We start from the raw sequence: 16556 nt of genomic DNA on the forward strand, positions 1-16556 counted from the left end.
CTTTGCCCCCCCCCCCCCTCCAAGAGAAGCTAGCCCTCAAGATTATCGCTAAGCCACCAAAGGGGAAATTAATGCTAATAGTGGTATATATTTAGGCTTATACAAAAGAGTGTACTCTGTTATTTTATTACCAAGTCAAATCAGAAATAAAAACAACAAACGGCGAATACAATACAAAATAAACTGCGTGAGAAAAATACAGAAAGTAAAATACTATTTATTTTGTGGAACTGATGCATAACTATAGGGTGAATGTTACGTCGGCAAATTAAAAATGTTGTTTTTCTTTTTACTTTACCAAGAACTATTGGAATAAACGTAATTAGCTTAAAGACCAAATTTAACCTTCTACAACCAATTAATTATGGAATTTTGCTTTCTAAAAAAAACAACAACATAAAACCCATCATTAGGAAATGGTTAATTAAAAAAAAATAACGCATAAATAGATTTTAATTATTTTGGGATTTAATAACATTCGAAATAACGTCTAAACGTGTACAATTTTACGAAGCAAATTAACAGAAGCGAAAATGAACTTTTTTTTTAAACGCATATTTACATGTTGTATTACATACGTGTGAGTCACTTTTCAAGAGAAATATACGTTCGCCACGAAGTAATTGGGAATAATTATGACACATTTAGGACTTTTATCCAATCACTTCTTTAGAATTAATAAACAGGAAAATCTAAAAGCGGGAAGGAAAACAATCGGATATTCCCAGCTGCTAACAACGACAAAAAAAAAGTGTTAACTTCAAGCTGTTATCAGAAAAGTTCCGTATCTGTGACATACGTCATAATTAATGCGTCACAAAAGGCTAAACTATCAGAGAATACGCCACAGCTTAGGAGTGTTTATGTAATCACAGTGCTGTGCAGTTACTTTAAACTTAATCAGTTCCAGTTATTCGAGATTAATTACACTGAGCTTATTTCCCTCAAGAAATCTCGACGTTTGTTACATTGTTCACTTTAGACAGCTTTTTTTTTTAAAAAAGTCAAAACGAGAAATGAACACTTTGAGTAAATCCTGTCTGATAATATTAAGTAACATTTTCAAGTTACGTAACCTTTCAGTTGCTAGTATCATATTTTGGTTATTGCACCTTTACGCGATAATGTTATGTAACATTTCAGTTGGTAGTATCATATCTCAGTTATTGTACCCTACCTGATAATGTTATGTAACATTTCAGTTGGTAGTATCACATTTCGGTTTTTGTACCCTACCTGATAATGTTATGTAACATTTCAGTTGGTAGTATCACATTTCGGTTTTTGTACCCTACCTGATAATGTTATGTAACATTTCAGTTGGTAGTATCATATCTCAGTTATTGTACACGACCTGATAATGTTATGTAACATTTCAGTTAGTAGTATCACATTTCGGTTTTTGTACCCTACCTGATAATGTTATGTAACATTTCAGTTGGTAGTATCATATCTCAGTTATTGTACCCTACCTGATAATGTTATGTAACATTTCAGTTGGTAGTATCATATCTCAGTTATTGTACCCTACCTGATAATGTTATGTAACATTTCAGTTGATAGTATCATATCTCGGTTATTGTACCCTACCTGATAATGTTATGTAACATTTCAGTTGGTAGTATCATATCTCAGTTATTGTACCCTACCTGATAATGTTATGTAACATTTCAGTTGGTAGTATCATATCTTATTTGTTGTACCCTACCTGATAATTTTACCTAACCATTTCAGTTGATAATATAAGTTCTCTGTTTTTGCACGTACATTTTTGGATAGTCTGTTTAGAAGATGAACTTAAACATCACATGTTCTTCAAAAGAACGGTCTTTCTAAACTAAGTTTAATTACAGCGAAATACAGAAAAAAAAAAGCATCGCTAAATCCTACATGTGAATACTTGTAATATCAGGAACACAGGGATTTATGCACGTGTATTTTTTTTCTTTAAAAAATGATAGGCGTTCTGTTCTTGGTAGCTGACTCAGAATACAAAATATGTGGTAGAGCCTAGGGGAAAAAAAAAAATTCTCTCAGCCTAAATGTAAACTGCGGACCCCTTTTATAGACGTTATATCCATAACTGCTTCTATGACTTCTCAAATTGTTCAAAAAAACTCGTAAAATTTAACCTAGCTCGGAATTCTTGTTCGAGAGTTATATATACTCCTCAGCAGTCATGCTTACTGGAAAATGACTACATTTCTTGTGAAAAACAAATATATATATATGCTTATAACAACTTTTGTTTTAAAATATTAATTAACCTTTTTGACTGCCATCTTATGTAAAATATTAGTGCCCCCAGTGGCACAGCGGTATGTCTGCGGATTTACAACGCTAGAATCCAGGTTTCAATACCCGTGGTGGGCAGAGCACAGATAGCCCATTGTGTAGTTTTGTGCTTAATTACAAACAAACAAAGTATTTATTAACGTTTTTGACTGCTATCTCATGTAAAATCTTCCAGAAGTAACAGTTCCTTTTAAATGACAATAATTTAGGTTTCATGTTTTGATGAAATACTGGTCTAAAACAGTGCTGGTTTTCGATGAGAGTGAAAACAATTTTCATTGTCGCATTATTTTGATTATTTTTTTTTCCAGTTATTCTTAGCACAGTTGAATTTTGTTTTATGATCTCTTTGGTATGTTCAGCCGTGGGGACGTTATAAAGTGACGGTCAATCCCACTATTCGTTGGTAAAAGAGTAGCCCAAGAGTTGGCGGTGGGTGGACTAGCTACCTTCCCTCTGGTCTTACACTGCTAAATTAGGGAGGGCTAGCGCAGATAGCCCTCGTGTAGCTTTGCGCGAAATTCAAAACAAACAAACAAACAGAAAATTTAGAAATTTAAAAACATCAACAGCTATTTGTTAGGCTAGCTGATACTTAACAGATCTGTGTGAAATATTCGCACAAACTTGCTCAGTTTGAAACAAAGGAAAAATAATATTAATAACCCACGAACTTGAGACATCATAAACAAGAACCGAGGAACAAACGTGATCATAATACATAATTTTAACCACATGGCTGTACATAAATTAACATCTGCTTATCCTTAGTCTAATAAAAATCAACAAAGAAAATTCATTCTATTGAAACTAGTAAGTTGCTAGGGGTTACAAATCTTCATATTTATTTATTTTTTGTTGTTTATTAAACTGATTTTATTTATAGAAAGTGTCAAAATAGTTTCTGAAAAGCAAAGTTTTTTGTTTTGTTTTTTAACCAATTTCGATTTCTCTAAAACGGGAGAACTTGGCAATAAACGAGTTTTCAGCTTACAATGCTGAATTATGTAGATCAAGAATCCCGCCCAAAAACTGTATAGGTCGATAGTTCTGCCACAAATTTAATTTTACAGAGCACTAAACAACGGACGAGTTCGTTACTCAACTGAATCAATAAATTTATCAGCTGAAGTTACTTCTGAAAACGGAATCACGCGTTCGAATCCTATTAAGTTTCAATTTTCAATTCAAGAAATATTAAAGAGAAACAAGACTCAACTTTATTGGGTTTTTTTTTCAGTTATATTCTTTTTCAAAAAATACTTTTTGGCATTTTTGCACACTTTGGACATTTATTAATATCCCCCTATTTCATACGATACGCCTTCAGGTTGTTTTTAGTACAAAACTAAAAGAATATTCTAGAAATGAAAAAAAGCACCCACCAAGCTCATTATCGATTTTGTTTCGATACAATACAAATAAAAAGCAGGAACTTAAAATATGTGTTGTAACTTTACGTTCTTTATACATTAAAATAATATTCAAATACAGCATCTAGTAAAGGATAGACCTTCTGACATTCATCATTACCTTAACCTAATTTTATCAGAAAACTCCACAAAATATTTTAATTCTTATTATTTATGTACTTCTGAATTGATATGTGTTCCCATGTTATACACTTCATAGATCCTTAACACGCCATGACTAAATAACCAAATAATCGGGACTTCTGTCCGTACATTGTTCACTGTTGACTAAATAACCTTATTGTTGACCCTCTTACTTAAAGTAAAAATCCTTGTGATCCGAAATGAGCCAGGCGTGGCCCAGTGGTTAGCATGCGGGATTGTGAATTAAAGGGTTCAATATTTACGTTCTGTTGCAGCGTAATCGTGCTCCGAACGTTTAGGCCACGAGTGCGTTATAAGCGTGACCATCAACTCTCACTCACTATTCGATTAGAGTAAGCAGTTCAGAATTGGAGACGACTAGCACAGATAATCTTTATCTATGTAGCTCTGCAAGAACATCCGAAACAAACAAATGACACGAAACCTGCCACCTACGATTTACGTGTCCATCTTTACCCCACTCGTTACGCCAATAACGCAAGCTTGCATTAAAATCTCCTTGTGGACAGCCAGCTTACAATACAGGCCAGTGACGTCACAAAACTATTTCGATTGACAATGTCTGATGCATAACGTTTGCCAAAGGATAGGTCATACTTCATAACTGTTTTTAGGAAAAACTAAGTTTTACACACGTGTACGGAAACCACTGATAGGAGCACACTCGAAAATCCTTTCTACTCATTTGTTCAACTATTTCTTATTTTCAGAAACTGGAATGCTACAGTTTTCTCTGCTTCTAGTACCTTAGGTCGTTCACCTCTGTCGTAACATAACTATAAGAAGGCCGAAACGCTTCCTTCAAGAAAAATAAGTTAGGACTATGAAACTGCAAATAAATTTCAATCTCAAAAAGTTCGGGCACTATATTATCAGATAAGCTGGATAGATTTCACACAGCTCTACTGGAATTCGGAATTTTGCGTTTGAGTATAGTGTATGACTGCCAAAAATGTGACTGACTAATTATTTGATGTTCTTCTCAAACAGAGTTTTGTACAACCTAGAGATATAACCTTCGTAAGTCAAACCGGAAGTTTTATCAGTAAATACAAAAAACAATAGTTATAGGCCACAATTCATTGCTCACTTGATGTTATTATTATTTTGTCAACTGTAAATACTCAAAGGCAGTACAAGTTACCTTTACCAACCCAGCCCAACGTGATAGTTTGTATAGTAACTTAGTCAGAATATAAGGTAACTAAATTATTACATACAACTTTCATAGTAAACTGTTTTCCATATTACTGTTGAAATATTTGCCTATTAACTTCGAAAATTAGTTTTTTTGGTTGAATTAGAAAAATATTTTACTGATATGGAAATCAACATAAATAGGATGAACAACCCCGACGGCTTGAGACAATTTGATTGTCTCAATCAGGAACAAATAATTCCTGATTGAGACACCTTGAATGTGAGAACAAATAATTCCTGCTTGAGACACCTTGAATGTGAGAACAAATAATTCCTGCTTTAGACAACTTGAATGTAAGTGGGAACAAATAATTCCTGATTGAAACATCTTGAATGTAAGTGGGAACAAATAATTCCTGCTTGAGGCACCTTGAATGTAAGTGGAAACAAATAATTCCTGCTTGAGACATCTTGAATGTGAGTGGGAACAAATAATTCCTGCTTGAGACACCTTGAATGTGAGAACAAATAATTCCTGCTATAGACAACTTGAATGTAAGTGGGAACAAATAATTCCTGATTGAGACATCTTGAATGTAAGTGGGAACAAATAATTCCTGCTTGAGACACCTTGAATGTGAGAACAAATAATTCCTGCTATAGACAACTTGAATGTAAGTGGAAACAAATAATTCCTGCTTTAGACAACTTGAATGTAAGTGGAAACAAATAATTCCTGCTTGAGACACCTTGAATGTAAGTGGGAACAAATAATTCCTGATTGAGACACCTTTAATGTAAGTGAGAACACACAATTCCTGCTTGACACGTCTTGAATGCAAGTGGGAACACACAGTTCCTGCCCGAAACATATTTATAAGGAGGTTGAAATCCTGCTTCAGACAGTTCACCTTGGTGTGGAAATGAATATCTAAAACCCTCAGCTTATAAATTCCTCATAAGTAACTTACAACTTTCAAAAGAAAACAATCGGATTTTTTTCTTTAAAACCCATACATTTAAAACTGGGCTGTGTGGTATTGAGGAGAGTATTTACTAAATTCGGGTGTATTTCAAAATTTGTTTGTTATTTTTAAGCTTAAATAAATGACATTTTTTTTCAGCTAAACGAACCATAGCTATGTGTAGACAAGAAACCGAGTATGTACTACTCTTTAGCAATAAGTAATGATGAGACGAGTTGTGAGTTTGCGATTTAGGGACACACTCAGAGTCTCGTAAACACATGAACTTAACACATTCCAAACAAGTAAGTACATTTATCTTAAACTGGAAAGACTTGCAATCCTAACGTGAAGAGTTCGTATGTGATTGATTCTTAATGCAAAGAATTATTTACAGAATGTCAAAATCGACACATCTATCCTCGGAACGTCTAAGAACTTTTTATTGTTACCACCATTATCATGTAACGTGTAAACAGAAGCAAACACCAATTATCTATATGTCGTTCAACTCAACAATATAAATATCTTCCACAATATTTCTTAATGCAAAGAATTATTTACAGAATGTCAAAATCGACACATCTATCCTCGGAACGTCTAAGAACTTTGTATTGTTACCACCATTATCATGTAACGTGTAAACAGAAGCAAGCACGAATTATCTATATGTCGTTCAACTCAACAATATAAATATCTTCCACAATATTGCACACGAACATTTCACACTTCGGTTTTATGAGTATTTTATACTGAGCAGTGAATGTTAACAATAACATTATTTTTCTCATATTGTAAAACTTGTAACCGGAAGTTAAATGAGTGATTTCTAGAAAAGTTTGCTTGCAGTTGTGAGTGAGGTTAATGATGTAACTCAAAAAGAAGAAAGAAAAAAAATTCCCCTATAAATTAGTCTCCGTTTCCACGCGAAACGGATATTTGAAGCTTAGTATCTTGTGGGTGAAACGAGTTATGTAAAAGCAAAATGAGTGTTTTGAGGGTAAAACTAATCGTGTAACAGTACAATAATTGTGTTTTGAGGGTAAAACTAATCGTGTAACAGTACAATAATTGTGTTTTGAGGATAAAGAAGAATCGTGTAATAGCACAATGACTCTGTTTTGAGGATAAAGAAGAATCGTGTAATAGTACAATGATTGTGTTTTGAGGGTAAAGAAGAATCGTGTAATAGCACAATGATTGTGTTTTGAGGGTAAAGAAGAATCGTGTAATAGCACAATGATTCTGTTTTGAGGATAAAGAAGAATCGTGTAATAGCACAATGATTGTGTTTTGAGGGTAAAGAAGAATCGTGTAATAGCACAATGATTCTGTTTTGAGGATAAAGAAGAATCGTGTAATAGCACAATGATTCTGTTTTGAGGATAAAGAAGAATCGTGTAATAGTACAATGATTCTGTTTTGAGGATAAAGAAGAATCGTGTAACAGCACAATGATTCTGTTTTGAGGATAAAGAAGAATCGTGTAATAGTACAATGATTGTGTTTTGAGGGTAAAGAAGAATCGTGTAACAGCACAATGATTCTGTTTTGAGGATAATAAAGAATCGTGTAACAGTACAATGACTGTGTTTTGAGGAAAGAATCACGTAACAGCACAATGCGTATGTTTTAAAGGTAAAAAATAATCACGTAATATCACAATAAATTTGATTTTAGGGTAAAAAAGAAACGCATAATAGCACAATAAATGTGTTTTGAGGGTAAAAAAGAATCGCGTAATAGCACAGTGGGTTCATCCTGCTTCAATTTTTTTCAATATCTCTTTCATCCAACTGCACTAAACAATTTCGGACCAACGTTCATACATTTAGTTAACAGTATGGAGAATTTTAGGACTAACGTTAAAGTTTTGAAAACACTAAAACTAACGATTCCCTCGAAATATCTTAGTTCCCAAAAATATATGTTTTATTACAGCAGTCGGTCTATACTCCGAAATTGGATTTTGTTAATGGATAGTCATAGGCAACTTCGTGATAAAAGGCTTTTTATATTATTTGTATACTGACTCTTCTTGTTAAAATAAACAAGTTTATAATAAGAAAGATGCAATAACGAAAATTAACAAAAACCTCATCATACAAGACCTCCTTTCATCTTCTGCATTAAACGACTACTTCATCTTGAAGAGGTTACAACTATCCAAATGTTCATTCCAGTATAAATACAAATTATCAAATCTATAGTACATCATAAGTCTGAAGAGTGGAATACAAGGTAATAAACATAGTGAAAAAATACAACTCCAGACTAAAGTTATGCCTAGTTAAGATAACAAATATTCAGATAACAGATAACACTGTTCATTAAAGCAATAATTACAATATCCTTAGTACAAGTACAATATTCCTGATTACTAATTAAATTAAATTGAATAAAGATTAGATTGTATTATTTCATCAATTGCACTTCCTCGTTGTTAACGACAATTTCGGTTGTAAACCCAATAACATCTCACGAGATTCGGCCAGCTTGAGAGAGTTAGGTTAGTCTTAAATACATATACTAAACTAATGCAAACAATCTTTATAATGCAAGTAACACTAAAAATAAAACTTAAAATGTAATAAATACTAGACACATTAAACATTCCAACGAATACTTATTAATGAACGTAACTACAAAGAAAAAAAGAGAGATTATCTTACCTAAGGAACTCGAAAAGACTAGGAACTGCAAATATATTTGGCCGAAAATATAAATAAATTATTTGTATTAAATCCTCATGATAGATGTACGTTATGTTTTGTTAACTGTTTGGTTGTATGCTAGTAAGACTTTTTCAATCCATTTTGTAGAGTCTGGTTCAACTAGTTGAAAATGTCATGTCTGCCAGAGCTCAAGTGATTTAGTTTTGTTAAAATTAGGTCATAAGACAATATCATAATTAGTTCTTACTCTTCCTTAGGTCATGTGCTAAGTGTGATTTCAATCTTCGATAATTATTTATGGAGAGTGAGAGAAAAAATAGGCAGATTATATTGTACAAGAAAGTTAGAACAACTTAAATATCCTGAAGAGGAGGGGGAAAAGTACCATCGACTTGTATTTCAATTGTGCTACATTTCAATCGCAGCAACTTGAAGCTATCCGTGCTGCCTAGATGTGGTGTTTGCACCAATGTTCTTTTAGCCATGACTATATGTATACTGCCAGTTATACTTGCTTATGTATACTGCCAGTTATACTTGCTTTGCTTATCTCTGGTCGCATGTTTCATTTAGTTGATATGATCTCTTTCAACAGTTTGTTATCCTGACTTCAGTTATGTGTGGTTTGAAAGCCTGTTTCATTTAGTTGATATGACCTCTTTCAACAGTTTGTTATCCTGACTTCAGTTATGTGTGGTTTGAAAGCCTGTTTCATTTAGTTGATATGATCTCTTTCAACAGTTTGTTATCCTGGCTTCAGTTATGTGTGGTTTGAAAGCCTGTTTCATTTACTTAATATGATCTCTTTCCACAGTCTACCCTGAACTTACTTATCTATGATCTTCAAGTCCATTTCAATCACTCAACGTGGCATCTTTCATATCTTTGTTATGAAAGCTGTTTCAAGCTTGGCTTGATGTCTGAGACAAGCGACTTGTTGTTTAGAAGTAATAAGGAGTTTCATTAAAAAAAACAAAAATGGTAGCCAGAGAGCTGAAGGATCTTTTAGCACGTGTAAAGCTCAAATTAAAAATAAAACCAATGAGCAATATTGGTTAATACCTATACACACACAGCTTAAAGTGAGGAGAGTATTTTGTGGTCTCACGCGGATTCGATCCCGGTTCGTCAGCTCCAAAATCCGCGGTTCTCTCCCAGGGTCATATAATGTCCCATCTATTCTATTTAATCTGCAATTAATAATATAGTTTACAATATGTTAAAGGAAACACTTTTTTGAAAGGTTTCTTCGTATTCACCCATTCAGTATTAACATAACATTACCAATAAAAAGATTTTGGGTATTTGTCTCCGTGATACGAAATTTACTATAAGTTAAAGTTCTTCACGATATCCAGCGTCCTTCGGTGGCGAACTAGAACACTCGAACATTTGTCCACTTATGAGAACTTTTAAAATAGATAATACATCTTTATAAATTCATTACCAAAATGAAAATATGAATGTTAATCTTACTATTAGACGGATCTGTATAGAAACATATAAATGCTTTATTGTTATCTTAATGGATGGTTATCACTGCCATGCCTGAGTTCACATACTTTCCACATATTAATTTCGTGATGTAAATAACTTTTCAAAGTTCAATACAAAAACTTTATAGATTTTAATGACTGCTATTTTCACAGGATGGTGAAATGACAAATGGCGAATGGTGTTTAAAAGTAGTACTAATGTAACCTTGGTATTTTAAACCCTTAAGAATTCCCGTTTCTCATAAAATGCTCTTAATGCATATCCTTACAAAGGAAGTATTTCCGACAAGTCTAAAAAAAACCATCCTTTCTAAACGTCAAATGCAGATTGTCGTGTTAGTTTCTATCTGATGCCACCCCCTTTGCTTACGTCACGAGATATATTTCTGTTGTAGCAACGATGCCGTAAACATGCATGATCACGTGACCCGTGTACTGGCGGACAAAACGAAGGTCGTCCAACGAGCTGTTTTGGCAATACTTCAAGGTTTTATAATTTTGGGAGGGCGTAAAAAAAAATCGGTGTGACATTATTTATTATCTCGTGCATCCAGTGATGTCGTGTCTTGATAAGTGACACATAATGTATGATAAAGAAGAATGTGAGCTTCAGGAGTTAAAGTATGTCGTCGCTTCTGGTGACACAATGATCGGTTTAAGATAAAAACCTGTTTCAGCACACGAGAAACAGAGACGCCTGTTTAAGTGATTATTCCAAGCTACACACCAAACAAATACATAGAGTTAAACAGAAATAACAAATAAATATTAAGCTACAATAAACAAACATTCATTTAAAATATAATCTAGTCATTTTTAGAAATGCAAAATATTAATGAAATAACTGCCCTCAAATACACTCAATAAACAAACATTAGTTTCAGCACACGACCTTTTGGTCTTAGGCCTACAACAGATGATATACCGAAATACCAATTTAGGCCTAAGGCCGAAACGTTTTGAATTTAAATTTCTTAAGTGTATTTCGGAGCAGCTGTTTATTTATTTTTGTGTAGCAGTATTTATTTTTGTGTAGCAGTTCGGCAATGGAACTTCAAAGATTAAATTTTACGTAACTATTCACATTAAACGTCTGTGTTCTTGTTGGTATTGGAACTTTGTTTATTGTTTTTGGTTTGAAAATATATTTGTTATTATAATCACGACATTTTTTTTACCTATTTTACATATGAAACTGTATTTCCTGAATAACAGATTAAAGAAGGTTGGATACGTTACATCAAACTATTTGAATATGCAAATCAGGAAGTCACGTGACAACCAAATCTAATATAAAGTCACGGTGGCACGAAGTGCATTAGAACTGCCTTTTGGCATTGTTTGTCGTTCATAGGTAGTGTGATATCACAAAAAAAAATTGATCGCTTTTGGAGAAGGTTATATAACAGCTCGTTTCGATGCAAAACATTTATACACTCATGTGAGAAAGATGTGTTGAAATCAGGGATTTAGTATTTCTAAGATTGAGATATCCTTGAACGTAAATTCATTGGAAAACAAAGGAATCTGGATCAACTTGAGGCACCAGGACAATTCAGAAAGAAACCTGTGACAAGTCGTGTCCCTGCCGTGGTAAACAATGTGCAACATAATCAAGAAGGATTTCCTTTTGGAAAACGACACATTTCCCGACTACACAAACTACTTTGTAGTATAACTTCAGCAGCTGGAGAGTGAAACGGTTATTCATACAATTCCGCACAAAGACATGCCTGTCAAGTCACTTATGAATTTTTGTGTGATTGAACTAGTGAAATAGTCGCTAGGGGAAATGTCGCCTTTGTTCACTAGATGAAATATGGAAAGCCTGCATGGATGAGTGGTGTATAATTTTGATATGACAATCTCACGACAGAACATTTTAAAATGGAAACTACGTGCAGAACTGTTGTCAAGATGCACGGTCGTTAGACGGAGCATAATTGAACGTGGTGACTTGAATTATAACGACGTGGTGAGGCTCTAAACTCGTTCTGATATAACGTAGTAAACCTCAGTATAATTGTTAATATGCATACAGAAAATCATATGCAAATGTACAAATTGATGCTTATGTACTTTGTCGGTGGCATAAAATAAATTAATTATTGACTTATATGCCTGTAAGTTTTGTGGTATTATTTTCATACTGCAGCTAGGGTATGAATTAGGAAACCCGAATGAATTAAATACTAATACTAATCGTAAACCATGTCTTTATGTGGAATGCCAGCCACACTTGTAAGGTATTTTTATGTCTGTATCTAAATATGGTTTAAAAAGGTTATGATATCACACATAATTTATCACTTTGTTTTTTTATGGGTTTCTTTTGTACTTTAATGAAAAATAAAGTATATAAAAACTAATGACATTGTCAACTAATAAATGGTATTTGATTCACGTTTTAGTATATATATATATATATATATATATATATATCAAAATGTTAACATTTTTATCTGTTTCTAATGGACAACAATTAATTGTATCATCATCCACATATAGAATACCATGCTGTTATTTACATTAACAGATCGACTTCTCTGGTTTGTCGTAAATTAGGCCTAATATTAAACCGTTTTTGTTTGTTTTGGAGTATCAGCAGTCACTTTTGAGTTAACTTGTGCGTTTAAGATACTCCGAAATAGAGATGTAAGTCATAATTATTATATTATCGTCGCAATAAGGTGCTATCATTATACCATTATTGCGAAGTTTATAAGCTGTTTGATGTAATGTATATTGTTGTAGGTACTTTCAGAGATTGGTACTTTTTTAAACCGCCGAGTTCATTAATATAGACGATTATTCTTATCAGCCTAACGATAGATTCATATATCGGTGTAGTAAAACTTGACAAAAGCACCTCTGATTCACCGACTATAAAAATTCCGGTTTTGAATGTTTAGTCAAAGTAAATGAAACGTTCTGAATAACTGGTCAAATATATACTCCCAAAACCTGTCAGAAAATACCGCAATTTCGAATATAATATAATTAAATAAAACAGATCCCAGAGTAAGGATTATAGTTCTTTAAACAGTATGCGTATTGTAAAAAGTTTCCAGAAATAAATCATCAACTATGAATATTTTTTCCAGCTCCTGAAGGTGGCTCTACTGATGATCAAGTATTGGTTGTCCAAAGTATTGATCTCTGTGTATCTGAAAATGCAAACAATCATTATACTATGGAGTACGACCTGGTCCAGAAAGAATCTCCAAAACCTGTTTTGCGCCGAGGGTTTCCTTTCAAGGTTAAGATCACGTTCAACAGAGCTTACAATGATGAAAAAGACGCCGTTTGTCTTGTTTTCACATTGAAAGGTGAATATAAGGTAGAATATGGCGTTAGGTTCAGAATTAATGTAGATTTACAGTATGGTACTTCATAATGGAACAAAAAAATCTGGAATATGTACCCGGTCTAAGAATGAATATTGCTTATTTATGCCTAACAGATATCAGTAAAATTAATATTTGCATTTTTTTGCTATAATGTACTGATGAATATCGATGGATTAAAATATTACTTATTTCTAGCACATTAACGTGTTCATAATCTTTCGTTTTAATGTTATAAGATTTTGTTTGTTACAAATTCAATTGAAGAGCATTATAAAGAAGCGAAAATTCTCAGAATGGATTATCAGTGTGTCATTATTAGTTCTAATAATCTTAGCGTTTACACCATTGCATACAGATAAACGTTTACTTTTATAATTCTGAACCTTTTTTTTTTTACCTTTATATTCTTAGTTGACATTTGTAGTGAGCTTGACGAACGTTTACCTGTTTTATACTTTCAAAAATAGATTAACGTTTAGACATTTCTCAGCCGGTCTTTAACTTATAGCTTTAGTGTTATATAAATTTGCTGATATGGGAACTGAATATCGTCGGGATAGTTGCGTGTTTTTACCGTTTTTTCCTAAATGTTCCAGGAGCTACAAATCCCACTTATGCACAAGGAACAATGGTAGTTGTACCAGTGGTACCAGCTGACAGTGATGTGCTGCCATCTGATGGTTGGCAAGTGAAACTGGTATTCACAGAAAACTGCTCCATCACTTTGGAGGTATGACTATTAAATAAGCCTGAGTTATGACATTAATGCCGATTTCCAACATTAATATTAGATAATACAATATACTATATTTCATTGGAATTCAAAACAAATAGACATAATTTTAAGAGTTAATTACAATAGATTATTAAATAAGCCTCGAATAATGATGTTATTTCTAATCCCTAATTTTAATATTAGATAATACGAAAATCCAATATAAAACTAGAATTGAGAACAAATAGGCATAATATCTAAAAATAACTTTTTCCGTAGTATCTATCTTTAATTTGTTATGTGAAGTTTCATAACAGGGAGACTGGTAATGAAATTCCCAAGCACAAGTAAATTACTGTTAATGAAGAAGTTGATAAGATTAAAATAAAGTAGCTGTTTCTTCGTTGAAATATTTATAAAGTTATTATTTGAATAAGTCGGTTTTGAATACTGATTCATGAATAAATAATAGTACAGGAAACAAATAATCGTTTTTATATGGTCTTTTAGAAAACATGTCTTAAGACACGTCTTCGCTCGCATTCCTTTCTGATATAGATACAGGTAATTGCCTGAAACCGTATAATTTATTTACCCAGTATGAATGAGGACGTCTTGTGGTAAACAGACGATGTATATGTTGGTTATAGTCTAAGCCTGATGGTGTCTTCAAAAACATCGCGTAGGGGAACGCATAAAGCGTTTTATTTTTAGTGCCAATCTATTTCTTCAGTGTACATGTGTGTATATATACAGACTTTTCTTACTCGTTCTATCACAGACCTGATGGAGTTCTGTGACCTAGATTCTTCAGTCGGGGCCAGGTCACCGACCCACCAGAAGTTTCTTCTTAATAAGAAGCTTCTGAAACCCTTTCTGATGACATCATTCAAACGAGTATGAAAAGCAATTTATAAAAAGTTGCTAAACCTAAAAGCAATACTATGGTCTCGTGTTCTTAAGTTCAATAATATCTATGTATTCGCACAGACGGGTCAATGCATGCACGAACTGTTATTATTTCATGAAGTTAATGGGGTTAGAATTAGAGTTCGTGTGTTGAAAGTGATTTGTGAGAAACATTAAGCTTAGTTATCCCAATTTCTTACCACCATGAATGCGAGAATAGATGTAATGTTCTTTACACACGTGCTTCAAGCAATGAACTTTGAGTTAATGTTCTATGAATAACAACTTTCATACTCAGTTCTATAAAATATGAAGTTGTTATGACAATTTTCTCGAAAACGTTTGAGTCGTGTATTAGGAAAAACAACGAACAGCTTAGAATTCTTCTTTAAAATTTCCAACAATAATTGAACATGACATGTTTAAGTATTTCTTATTAGTTATATTTTCACTAAATAAATCTTATGTGTTAACATAACATACGAACAACTAGGGACCATTATGTTCTTCAAGGGTGTCCCTTAGAAAAATAGCAAAACATTCAATTAACCCTTAATATTTTCTCTTAATAATATATCCCCTTCTTAAAACTTGTTTGTCCTTATAAGATAACACTTCTGCACCCAGAATCGTCTAAATATCCCTCCTCTCAACCCTTTCCAGTAAATCAATATACATATCGTTTGTATTTTTTTTTTAGATAAACAGACTCAAACTGTACACAGTTTTACATGTGAGGCCTAACAAGTGATTTGTATACAGATATAATTACCTCTCTTGACCTGTACTCAAATCGTCTATAAATACACCCCTAAAATTCTAGAAGGTTTCTATTAGCAGCAGATGGCTTTAGCGAATTATCCATCACCAAACCAATATTATTTTCTTCAGTCACACTATTGAAGGGTTCCCATTCGTTATCTAAATAATGATAAACCAAATGCAATGCCTTATATTTACTTATGATTAAAGGTTATTTGCCAGATATTTTTTCAACTTACCAATTGATCCAAGTCATTTTGTTGTTCCTCCACATCTTGAAATACCAGATAGTGTGGTGCCTTCCCTAATTCTGAACCATCGACTACAGGAAGGAAACTGTTCGACAGCAACCAGTTTTATTTTATTATTATTATTACTTATATTTTATTTTATTTATACATTATTTTGAACACCAAATACCCAATGTAAATAGGACGATTTTAGTTGTTGTTTGTAGCGTAAAACCACACAACGTGCCCTGTCCACTACAGGAAGTCGAATCCCATATTTTAGAGTTATAAGTCACTAAAACTTATCGTTTCCCCATTGGAAAACATTATATTAGTACTATTACTTCTGCCTGGCATGGCCAGGTGGTTAGGGCGCTCGACTCACAATACTGAGGGTCGGTGGGTTCGGAGTCCCCGTACCCACCAAACATGCTCGCCCTTT

General features: G+C 33.2%; 1 protein-coding gene across 1 annotated transcript in view; it reads left to right on the plus strand.

Moving 5' to 3' along the window:
* The window catches only part of LOC106465802 (annulin-like), a 51882-nt gene that overhangs the window by 11959 nt on the left and 23367 nt on the right, over positions 1-16556 (plus strand). The window contains exons 2-3 of the mRNA XM_022393747.1: positions 13253-13477; positions 14095-14228. Of these exons, the coding sequence (XP_022249455.1) occupies positions 13253-13477; positions 14095-14228 (359 nt within the window). The remainder of the gene's footprint in view (positions 1-13252; positions 13478-14094; positions 14229-16556) is intronic.

This window comes from Limulus polyphemus, unplaced genomic scaffold (genome assembly GCF_000517525.1).
Source record: "Limulus polyphemus unplaced genomic scaffold, Limulus_polyphemus-2.1.2 Scaffold2056, whole genome shotgun sequence".
NCBI lineage: Eukaryota > Metazoa > Arthropoda > Merostomata > Xiphosura > Limulidae > Limulus > Limulus polyphemus.